At 40.6% G+C, this 12,754-nt stretch overlaps 1 protein-coding gene across 9 annotated transcripts in view; it reads left to right on the top strand.

Annotated features, from left to right (window-relative positions):
• SYK (spleen associated tyrosine kinase) overlaps positions 1–12,754 on the top strand; it is a 596,672-nt gene that overhangs the window by 416,282 nt on the left and 167,636 nt on the right. For all 9 annotated transcript variants that reach the window (XM_069227459.1, XM_069227433.1, XM_069227445.1 and 6 more), the window contains 2 exons: positions 8,047–8,128; positions 8,277–8,460. In XM_069227459.1, coding sequence (XP_069083560.1) covers positions 8,047–8,128; positions 8,277–8,460 — 266 coding nt within the window. The remainder of the gene's footprint in view (positions 1–8,046; positions 8,129–8,276; positions 8,461–12,754) is intronic.

The raw sequence follows: 12,754 nt of genomic DNA, 5'->3' as shown, positions 1-12,754 counted from the left end.
ATCTTCCAATTCCATGGATAACCTCCTCTCTACCAAATCAATTTCTTTTGTAACAACCCCAACAGCTCTTGCAAGAAAGGAGTCTAATGTGGTGGTGCCATAACCCTGTCTGCTACTGCCTCCACCCCCCCCCAGAGGCCCAGATAATGCTCCTCTTTTCCTGCCCATTTTAACAGAAATGAGAACAATGCAGCAGCGTGGCAACTGACAAGACAATACTAATTAAGCTTTTAAAGGCCCACTAAAAGCAAAAGAGACTCCAGATTATGCACCGGGAATTAAATAGATTTAAGCAGTCACTCCTTACTGTGAACGAAAGAGGGGTGGCCCAGCCCAGCCTCTTTCGGGCGATGACGGCGCAGGACGGGACCGCCCTTGGCCCGCACGCGTCCCGCGGAAGCGGGAGCGCCGAGTTACAGTTAAAGGACTCCTACCCCCTTGGAGACAAGTGATGCTCTCCTCGTTGCCCACTGCGCGTCCCGCGGAAGCGGGAGCGCCGAGTTACAGTTAAAGGGCTCCTGCCCCCTTGGAGACAAGTGACGCTCTCCTCGTTGCCCAATGCGCGTCCCGCGGAAGCGGGAGCACCGAGTTACAGTTAAAGGGCTCCTGCCCCCTTGGAGGCAAGTGACGCTCTCCTCGTTGCCCAATGCGCGTCCTGCGGAAGCGGGAGCGCCGAGTTACAGTTAAAGGGCTCCTGCCCCCTTGGAGACAAGTGACGCTCTCCTCGTTGCGCAATGCGCGTCCCGCCTGAATATTAAGTAACCCCTTCTGACCTAAGACCTGATTGCCACCTTGGTGGATGGGCTACTCCATCACCGACGTGACAGATATCCCGTCTGACGTTTTAGAAGTTCCATATGACATAATGGAACTTGTAATATGGCTGACAGGATGTCCATCAGTTTTGTGATGGAGTAGCCCATCCACCAAGGGATAATCAGGCCCTTAATATTGTCCACAGGCTTTATAACAAACTGGTTATAGAAGCAACAGAGAACCAGTGTGAATGAATGCAATATAATGTGCAAACAGGAAGGACTTTGGAGAATGCAGCAAAAGGGTTCCCTCTAGGGTACTCTTCGAGAACAGTGTTACACAGAAATACAAACCTACAACCTGCTGCATGTAGTGTCAGGCAAGAAATATAAACACAGATTGAACATTATGATATGACATCTAGTTTGAACAAGGTGGCGTTGGGGCCTAACTGAAGCCCAGTTAGCGCACACCAGAAAAACACACGTTAACAAATCATAATTATTTCATTTCAACAAATCATAATTATTTTGTTTCATATGTCAGTATACACGTGCAAATTAGGGTGCAGAGCGACTAATATTAATCCACATTTCTTCCGTTTCACCCTCGCTTACTCTGTTTCCCTTCCTCCATTCCCTACTTTTCTCTCTTCTTTCCTTCTGTCCTTCTCTCTTTCTTTCTGATCGCATTTCATTCTTCCTATTTCCTTGTGTTCTTTCCCTCCTGTGTCTCTCTTTCTCTGGTTATGCCCTTGCTGTGCCAGTTTGTGTTGTCACCAGATATTGTTCCTGATTCCATGCAGTAATGGAGTCCAATTTGGGGTGTTTTAAAACATGGTCTTTTCATCACTAATTTTTACCATTTGGTACAGACATAGGTACAGCAGTTGCAGGTAAGACATCCCACCAGAGGCAAAGATGGCTGTCCTGTCAACTCCTCTGGTTGCCACTGACTCACTGCCTCACACATAAAGAACAATTACACTCAGAATGCTCAGCATGTTCACATTCCAGGAGAACAGAGGGGCACAAGAAGGCATAGATGCAGCATATGAGATAGACAAGTATGAGGAAACAACCCAGGGACTATTTCCTGAAGTGATGGAAAAGATTGTGAGTTACACCCTCACTAGCATGGTGGAGGATTTGTTAATATTTTGAAAATGTAGTTAATATGCTGTAGTCAGAAGCAAAATATCTGGCCAGTGGAAGTTTGATCAATTCCCATGGTGCATGCAGGTAAAAAGGAATTAATGCTTGGCGAACATCCAGCTCAGCAGATGGTAATGTCCAGTGAGGATGTGGTTTCAGCTTGAAGTATAATGTTAATCATCAATCAATATTAATACCAATTGGATTATAAAGTAGAACAACCTACCTACAAAAGATAAGAGAGTCCTCATTAAGACTTTATGACGAAACAACTAACTGTCCACTGTTGCCCAAAATGTTTCTTATTGTGAACAATTGGCGTATACTCATGCCCTGTTACAAAATCTGAAATGTAATTCAGGGGCCTAGTCTACGGTCGATTAAGGCTAATCTCTGGATATTTAGGGGCCTATTTACAAAGCATTTTGGAGTATGTAAAGTAATATTCCTATGGTACTCTTTTACATACTCTTGTATATCTTCGTGAATTGGCCTCGACACATCTTAAATAGGAACACAGTGTGAATATTGAGGTAATATACATGTTCATATGTTATCAATAAAAAGGCCTGTGCCCTCTTTGAACTTTTACTAATGGGGAGTTGCACATTTCAGGACAGATTCACAAAGGCATGTAAGAGTACGCAAAAGAGAACTGCAATAGTACTACTTCCCGTAATCATAAATGCTTTGTAAATCAGCCCCATAATGTGCTTGTCAGTCTACCTCAAAACAAAGTGCAATTAGAGAACATGTAACATTATTCAAGAGGACCTCTACTTAAAATAAGTATTTTAATAATTAACTTAATTTAATTGATTATTATTTAGTTTGCACTAAGTATTGGGGTCCTGGTTTCAAACCACTTGATTCAGCTAATCAAAATGTAAAGAAAAACGTAGAAGTGATCACCTGTTTTGAAATAAAATAAACATGGAAATTGGTCACCGACCGTGAAGAAAATGTACACTCATTTCACGAGTGGCGATGCAGCCATTTGCAAGTGCATGTGCAAGGTATGCGTTTTAGATATACGTTCCTAGTCTAGTGCCATATAAAATGATCCAGTTCAGGAGTGAACACCATAAAGAGATGATGCACAGTCAATACCTCTGATATCATATTCTACTGAACTGGTGACGTCAGGCTGCCTTCTCTGACACTCAGATGTAAGACTGCCAGACCACCATCTGCTTTTATTTTAGCATTCTGATGTTACATGCTGAACTCTACTAGGTGGAAATGTCAAAACGGAATCGCCTGTAAGAGCTGAGTATGCAAAGTGTAGGAGCATCCTCTGCACTTTGGGCCTTAGAGGACACCCAGTTCATTGAAGATGCCACCAAATTTTAAAATATTATGATGATGAACACTAGTAAATGGGAGGGAGCTTGGTTGCAAGAGAAGTGCCTGGAATGACCAGTGTAGATTAAGTAGAGGCGGGGTTGTGTTCGCTGTGTAACACTGAAGCCCAGCTATTACATTCGATGTACTTTTAGGATTGTTGTGTGGAATACAGCGAGCATTGAAAACCAGATGCTGCTGGCTGCAGGGCAAATAGACTCTTTAGTAATGGTTTTTCAGAATATTTTAAATTCTCTGTAGGTCCAGAAGTCAAGCCTTTGAGGTCACCTTTGTAGGACCAAAGGAAATACACAGAGGTCAATGATATGTTTATTTTTATTTTGGACACTTAAAAGACCCTTTTTCAGATCAAAATTCACTAACATCACATAAACCAAGGCTGTCAGGGTGAAAATTTGATAAAGGAACCGTGGCGTGCCATTTGTAAAATTTAGCAGGCACCAGTGATTCCAAGCGTGTGGTCAGTAAAATATTCAACTGTTAACCCACGATGCAAGCAAATAACTCGGTTGGAAATAGCTGCCTACAGGAGTTTTATGGCAAAAACAATGTTTCAGTATGAAACAATATCACGTATCCATTTCACGTGGGACCTTGATTGAAATACACATCAGATTCTTTAACCAAGACCTCCGGAAACGGGTAGGATTTTGGGAAAAAGAAATACAGAGTTTTTACTTTGTCAGACCTCATATTCTAAATGTGTCAGAGTTATCCCAGTTCTTATGAAATTTTTAGAACTGAAAAGTCTTAGGCACAGGAAAGGGCAATCTTCATGTGGGTACATAACCTGTTCAGGCTGTAGGCTATATCAAGTCAGTAGTTTTGGTGTTGAACGTGTTTTGCCTTTTACATATGATTTTAAAACTGCCACAAAAATTCCAGAGTGATACATTTATTAAAAATCTGATAGACTGCCCCCCTATTCAAGAATTGGACACCCAGTGGACTTCCTTTAAAGGGACCTATATGGTGAAGCAGTAGCCATTTCTCATTTGACAAGATGAGACAGCATATTTCAAGAAAGAACATATCTCACCCTGGATGAAGTATAAAACAATGTTCTTAGACGAGAAGTTAAAAGATCCTTGATTGTGAGCAATTGCAATGGCAACTGATATGACGAACGTGTGTCCACATTCATGTATGCAAAGAGCTTTGTACTCATGACTTTTTATAATGGTCACGTGAGCACAGTAATAAGCCACTTACAAATAACCTATTCTAACAGTGTCAGAACAAAGAACACACCTTTTAATCAAAATGAATTAAAGGTTGAACCAGTCACAAAGAGAGCAATGAAAAATGGCATGCTTACATCCACATGCCATATGCTTTAGCGTGTAAGCACATAGAGGCCTCAAGCATCAGCATTCATCAAGCCAAAGTAAAAATAATCAACATTATCTCCATACTGGTCATCTTCCATTGATTTCTAGATGCCATTTAGTGAAATGATTGTCTTTAAAACCATGCATCTTTTATGAATGTGTCTGACAGGAACTGCACCACAATAAAATCTTCAAATACACATGCTAGTATCCCCTAGTAAGGTTACCCAACTCAGATAAATTGGCTAGGGTGGTAGGTGTTTCCCTGGAGTTATTAGTGGCACTATCACTCCTTACTTTTGAACACGTAATCAAAGCCTTCATCTTCCACTGCCTCCAAAAAAACCTAATGTACACCTGCTTCTTCTCAGCGCCACTGATAGTAGCAATGTAGTCATTCTTTACACCCACTGCCTCTCTGTGCCTCCACTGGTATGTTCCAATCATAATCAGACTGCAGGACTTTCTTATATTGCTGTTTTGCTGATATACCTTGAAACATTCAGTTGGAGTGTCTACCAAAAATTGTTAGAAAATATGTATAGTAAGGGGTGACTCTGCCCCCTCGTCAAAACTCATCCTCATAATATTTAATAGTGATTAGATTGTTTAAAAAAAAATCTTGTGTCTCTTAATAAAAAGTGTAATGCAGATTTCATACGTCTGTGAGCAAAAGTGACATCATTTTGCCAACAAAGCAAACATCTAAAGAAATATTAATAGCCTTTCTCAAATATAATATGTTTACACTACAGTAGGATATAGATTTCTAATTCTAATCACCACAGAAAATAAATTACTTTTCCTTCCTTTCCCCCCTTGCTTTGCTTCCACTCACACCACAAACTACAGCTAGCAGAAGGCTTTTCAATATGGCATGTAAGAAATACAGTTACGGGTTCAGGATGGGTGAAATCCTTCTCAAACAGCAACCACAATTCTTCTGATTGTGAAGTCATATGTAAATCCTAAATTAGCCTGTGCTCACCCATCTGGTAGCTTGGCACATAGCAGTCAGGATTAACTCAGAGGCAAAGTATTTGTGCCAAACCTCAAACAGTAACACAGTAAAAAAAACACCACAAAAGGATCCCACACCAGTTTAGAAACATAGAGTAATTTTTAATGAATAAAACAAGACGACAATGACAAATATCCAATCCTTAGAACCAGAGGTATATAGAGCACCACATAGGCCGACAGCAGTGGGGCATGGGCCAGCTACAGGGATCCAGTTTGGCCCGCTTAGCAGAGTACGTTAATTCCTGGTTTGCGGAGCGTTGCGAGGATCTGCGTCGAAGATGCGTTGCTCAGCTGAGATACATGCAGTGAGGTCCTCATTGAGTATACCATCGATGAGAGCTTGCGTTGCGAAGTCCGATGTGCAGTCAGAGCGATGCACTGGTTCCAAGGGACTGCAAGGCTGCACTGCGGAGTCCAGCATTGTTATCGAGCCATCGATAAGTCGATGTAATGCAATGTGGGTCTCTGCTGCACTTACGATCCATGCATTAGCAGCAATGCGTCAGTTCTGCTGGATCCACAGAGGCTGGCAGAGCACAATATCCCTACTTCCAAGCTTCCATGAGAGGGTTGACATCACTTGGCAGACTAGAATCACAGATGGCAGAGTCCAGGTGCAAGATTGTTGGAAGACAGTTTTGTCCCTGAGACTTCAAACCAATAGGATAGCCAACTAGCCCATGAGTTCACTTTGGGGGTTCTGGGTTCAAGAGATTCAGGTCCAGTCCTTTTCATTCAGGTAAGAAGGCAACAGTTCAGCACAGCAAGGCAGCATTCCAGCAGGGCAGCAGTCCAGCAGACTGACAGTCTTTCAGCAGCACAGCAGTCCTGCTTCTTGACAGAGTATCCACAGGTCCAGAAGTGTACTGAAGATTTGATGTCAGAGGTGCTGATGAGGTATGAATACTCAGATGGGGCATTGAAGTGGGGGAGATGCTTCGGGAGGTTTCCTTTTGAGGTCCTTAGGTGTCCTGCCTCCCATGCCCTGGCTCCAGACTAACTACAGAGAGTATACAGCCCTTTCTGTGTAGGCAGGGCACAGCCTATTCAAGTGCCCAGCTCCTCCCTCCCATCCTGTCAGTGACGGCAGATCCAGGCACATCAAAGCCCCCTATTGTGTGTGGCTGTCTAGGAGGAATACAGAAAGCTCAACTGTCAGCTACACCTAGCCATGTGACCTGGGTACAATGGCTAAGACAGGAAAATGCTCACTTTCTAAGAGTGGCATCTTCAAAATTGTTATTTAAAATTTGACTTCATCATAAGTTAGGATTCTTCATTACAATTCCAAAGATACCAAATATGAACTGCAGTAGAGAAAATTGACTTTAGGAGTTTTTCACTACCAAGACATGTAAAACTTAATAGTTCATGTGCAACATTTTAAACACACTGCACTCTTCCCTCCAGGCTGTCCAGGGCCTATATTAGGAGTGACATATGTATTAAAAGGAAAGGTTTGAGCATGCCAAAAGGTATATTTTGCCAGGTCGAAATGGCAGTTCGAAAATGCACACACAGGCTGCAGTGGCAGGCCTGAGGAATGTTTAAAGTGCAATTGAAGTGGGTGACACAGTCAGTGCTGCAGGCCCGCTAGAAGTATTTAATTTACACACACTACCACTCTACCAGGGACTACCAGTAAATGAAATATGCAAATTGGGTGTAAGCCAATGTTACCTTGTTTTAAGGAGTGAGCACATATACTTTAGCAGTAAGTTCTAAGGCCAGCAGAAACTAGATCAGCAAAAATGGAGGAGTAAGGCAAAAGGTTTAGGGGAAGACCACACTGAGGCTGACAGGTCTAACATGGAGGTTTTTGAAATCGACCATAATTAGAACATAGAGCTCAGAATGATGTGTTAAATGAGATTTTAGGAATATGCACAGGCTCCTTGAAAAATAAATGTGCCTTGCTGTAACTGCATAGTACTCTACTGTGCATAAAGTAAATGTGATTGTTGCTGTACCGCCTGTTCCTATGTCCATGAAAAATAATTATCCGATTATAAGGCTGCTCCATCCCTTGAAACACAAATGTTTTGGCATGAATTTGGATATTTCATCTGCAACAAAGTGGACGCCAATGATCCAGGTAAAACGAGCAGTCTTCCTTTATCTGGTGCAAGCTTAATGTTCTTACAGTAAAACAATTTGCATGACCTGCTTACACAAAATCGATCAATCTACCAGAAAAATCGATTTTGTCTGCAAACGGATTTCTGCTTGGGTTGCAAAAGCTTTGTTCTAGCCGCCTAATTACTAAAAAAAAAACCAGAAAGCGCAAAGAGCTTTTATAGTCCGTAGTATTTTTTTCTACTAAATATCACTGTTGCAAATTACACTGTAAAATGAAGGAAAACACAGTGAATAAACCATTAATTTACTAAAATATGTTTGCAAATATATTGCTCCAGGCTTTTCAAAGTATAAGCCGCAATGGCAACACCACAGACAAGAACCAATATGAGTCAACGAGACCCCGGGGCACAGGAAAAGGTAAGTGTCATTTTCCTAACGGAAGATAATGTGGATGGGGATGTATTTTCACCAGAAAATGTTGTGCCTACTTCTGTACATTAATTACTGAAGATACACATATGTACGTGATTAAAATGCCCCATTTCGTGTTTTTTTTCAAACGCAGTTCCTAAGCTGAATGCCCTCCCAATGGAAACTGAAGTCTATGAAAGCCCCTATGCAGACCCCCAAGAGATAAAGCCCAGAACAGTTTCCATACATCCCAGTCAACTGGACCTTAACTTGAACGATGCAGAACTTGGTTCTGGTAACTTTGGTACAGTAAGGAAAGGATACTATAACATGATCAAGTAAGTTAATAATTTCTGCCTGTAGCCATTATCATAGCTTCATTTTATCCTATTTTCATAAGCCATTCCGGAAATAAGATAAAATATAGAAATGATTGATGAAGAATCATTTATTTAACTATTGTGCTTAAACGTCATCTGCCACAGTTTTCCATTATGATATTCACTTGAAGACAACGTTTGGTTAAATTAGAGTCAAAGCACCTTCTCATGTGTTGCTTCAGTTAGAAAGCTTGGACCACATTTCTGCTAAAGTGGTGCAGCGTGGTGCGGCGCCAAAAATAGCAGCACTGCGATGTGCTGTGCGTATTAAGCTGCCTAGTGCCAACGCAGGCATTCTTGCACCACAGTGCTAGGATGCCTCCTTTGGGGGGATAAATTGTTTATGTGCAGGAAGGAGTCCCTTCCTGCACATAAACAATCTATAATGGTGATTTGGCACTTCTAAGTGTGCTGTATAAGACAGCACACATAGAAGTACCAAAGCGTAATTTTGAATGATTGTTTATGTGCAGGAAAGTGTCCCTGCACGTAAACAGTCGTCAATGGCATTTTGCTTCTTCTATGTGTGCTGCAGAATTCAGCACACATAGAAAAAGCAAAAAACGAGGAGGAATAAAAGCATTACTCCTGGTTTTGCCACGCTAACGCCACCCCGACAATTTGTAAATCTGAGGCAGCGTCAAAAGCAATAGGTGTTGCGGTGGAACGCTCACTGCAACAAGTACTGTATGCCCCTTTGACACAGAAAACTGCGTCGGAGGGTCCCATATTTACAAGGAGGTGTAACGTCACAAAAAAGTGTTACACCTCCTTGTAAATATGGAGCAGTGCTTAGGGCCACCAGAGCATCGCGAAAAGTGACGCTTCGGTGGCTCTAGGGCTCTTAAAATGCTGCCTAGTTTTTAAGGAGTATTTGGGGGAAATTACCGTATATCCCTTCTAGGAACTTTGGTGACATTAATTGGTAAATGGACAAAGAAGAAAATTATGTTTCCAAAATTCAGTCCGGATAGGATGGGTTTAAAGGTCCAACCTCAATGAAACTGTTCGTTTTTTCTATCCTTTCATCTTCCTATCGAGCCAGCGGATACCCCAATCCATATGAATCATAACCAGGAAAAATATGCCAGTATCCTTTTCTCTGATTCTTTACTGGAAATCACTTATTAATTGAAAAAGACTCAATGATTTGGGCACATAAATTCTAGAACTCACAGGTAGTTTGGTTGCCAGCAAATCGTAAAATGTGATTCTATTTGTGGCCTCCTTTATCGAAGGTGCTTTACCGTGCTTGGTAGCGTGTGTGAATGGTCACTTATTGATTTATTTACTTACTTTTGTTTTATTCTAAAACACAAACTGTACAGAAAATGGTATATCGTTTTTAGCCAATAAAATAATACATTCCTTTGGACGTCCTCAGTTAACGATGGGGACAGCAAGAGATGAGAGAGGATGGTCGCGAAGACCATGTAGAAGGGAGAATTGTTATTGGAGCAAGAGATATGGAATAGGTGCATTTTTAGGGTGGGTTGAGCGCTAACATTTGCCGGTAAGATAGTACTTTCTGGAGGACTTCACTGCTAAAATGAGATTTCTTGGATTTTATTCAGGGGCAAGTCAAACTATTTTTTAAAATTACTTCTAGCATTGCTTCCCCTTGCGTTTTTTGGGACACTTGTATTTATTTATACAAGATTTGAACAGAACGTGACACACAGGAACATTTCATAAGACTTACAAAATCATTTACATATCACAGACATTTGGAAATGTCTCAATATACAGATAAAAACCTCTAAAAAAAAATATAAACTCTACAACGTGCCATTTCATTATGAGGAGAAATTAAAAATGAGTGTGCCATCTCCAGTTTAGACATATGAAATCTCTGGAAAAGATACAGATAAAACCAATGTGCAACATGTAACACTGGACATAGGAAGAGGCCATACTCCAAGTCATGAATATTCTCTTTACACAACTCACATGTGCTGTCTTCTCTTTTTACTTTTTCACATGAATCTGTTATATCTCTCAAAGGCAAAAAAGGCAATCTCAATAAAAAAAAAAATACTCGCCAAACCTCATGATTTGTTTTTACTTGCAGAGGAGCTATATAAATAAACTTATTTTTAGTACTGCAGACATCCGTATTCATTTCCATGCAAAGACCTGGGCAAGACGTTTTAATAACTAAATTTAACTCGAACAAGGCCACAATATAAATATTTATTTTTCCAATTTAACCAAATTCAAGACGAATGAGATATTTTTGCCAGATGTAAAATTGAAAACATTCACCTTTACAATTTCGGTGGTTTTCTCAAAGTGTTCGTTTCAGAATGCACCAATGGAAGCCACCAGAACAAAACTGCAGCTACATCTGTGCTGGTGAGACCTAGTTCCAAACTAATGACACAAACTGGTGCTAACGTATTTAAAGTATATAACTTTCAGAGGAGTTTTCTCTCCACTTAATCTATATAAGCCCAGTTTTTCTGGTCGATTTTCTCTACTTGGTATAATAGGCAAGGGAGGATTTGTATTCAATATACTTATAAAAGATGGAGAAAGTACCTACATCCATATGCGTTACATAATATTTGCAGGCCATTTGCATGGCTGGATGTCCTTGGAGTAATATTGGATATGTGTGCCTTTTCATTTAGTGTGGTACACAAAATCTGCTCCAGAAGTACTCTTACTACTGCCAATGACTCCTTACCCACGTACCAATTAAACTGCATTTCTTTCTGGCAATTTCTGCCCTTGAAGTTTCAAATTTGAGTTTTTGCCGTATTAATCTTCAAAAAATTGAATTTAGCAAAAGTTGTTCAGCTATTCATCTTATTTTTAAGCCTATTGGTGTCATATCTAGCATTACAATATCGTCGGCATAGAGCAAACAAGTTAGTTTTTATCCCATGAGTACTCTACAGTAAGTGGAAGAATGGAATGCTGTTATTACAGGTAAAAGGTCTGGCAAGAGCCCCAGTGCAGCAAGTTTCTTCCATAGTGTGAGTCGATCAACACAAGCCAAGGCAATTGCAAAATCAATACATGCCGAATACACAAACTGACCTGTTTCCTACATACTTTTCCAGTATTAGTTGCATTACTGCAATGATCTCCACAGTTGACCAGTTTTTCCTAAAACCGGCTTTTGGTAAATGCAAGATCTCCCTCTTGGTTACCCATTTTTAAGATAATCTAATATGCTTTTGTTACCGATTTTCCATACTACATTAAGCAATGCGTTTTCTCTATAATTCCTAAGAGATGATTTATCCCCCTTTTTGTGCAGAGGACTATTATACTACCCCTCCAAGATAATAGGGCGATCCCATTATAACAACATAATTTAAAGATGGGGACTAAAAAGACGGACCAATGCCAGGCTTCTCTCTTTATTTGGGACACACTCATAGCTTTCGTTAGGGACTTAACACAGATATTGAACTTTGGACTTTCTTTGATGCTAAAGGCAATCAGAAAAACATGCTACACTTGGGTTTAGGACACTGAACATGCTAGCCAGATATGGAGGAATGATCGTAGCGGATGATGGCTGATATTACTCAGTCAAAGACCAAATAAAAAAGTTAGCTTTACTCAGTGCTTAATTTGAGTCAGTGGTGCTGGTGGGACCCACTGGTGCCCATTTTTGGGAACAACTCTAATTCTTCTTCATCAGACATTTACTGTGAGCAAGAGAGGGAAAAACACACAGAGGAAAGAAGGAGGAAGAAAACAATTAGAAGAAACTTCAGGAATGGAGAAATCAAGAACCCTCAAGAGTGAGATAAAGGTACATAGCATATCTGGTGGTGAATTAAAGAGATTGGGGTGGATTCAAGAACTTGGTAGTCTGGGTATTTGATGCACTGACATTTAATAGCACCTGCCATGGTCCTCTGAACAGAGCTGTGGGCCCCGGGACTCATTCTTTTACTAATTAAGCACTTTTAAAATCATCAAAAAATGTTATCCCAAGAAGCCTGATTTTCTGTTAATGGGGAGAAGGCAGGCCACATGTTGGCAGTTTTTAGAAAGAAAACATTAATCAAACCTAGGGAAGATTTGCGTTTTCCAGTGAGATATAATACAATAGATATACTGGGGATGTGGCATCAGTATTACACATATTTAGACTATAATTTGGAAGAGGATGACTTAAACACAGCAGAAAACATCAAAAACGACTTTTATCTAGTTTCTCTTCCTGCACTGGAGCAGAAATTAAATTAGACCTTGGGTATAAAAAAGGAATCCATTAAATGATTAATAA

Source organism: Pleurodeles waltl, chromosome 1_1 (genome assembly GCF_031143425.1).
Source record: "Pleurodeles waltl isolate 20211129_DDA chromosome 1_1, aPleWal1.hap1.20221129, whole genome shotgun sequence".
NCBI lineage: Eukaryota > Metazoa > Chordata > Amphibia > Caudata > Salamandridae > Pleurodeles > Pleurodeles waltl.
This window is presented reverse-complemented; position numbering and strand designations above follow the sequence as displayed.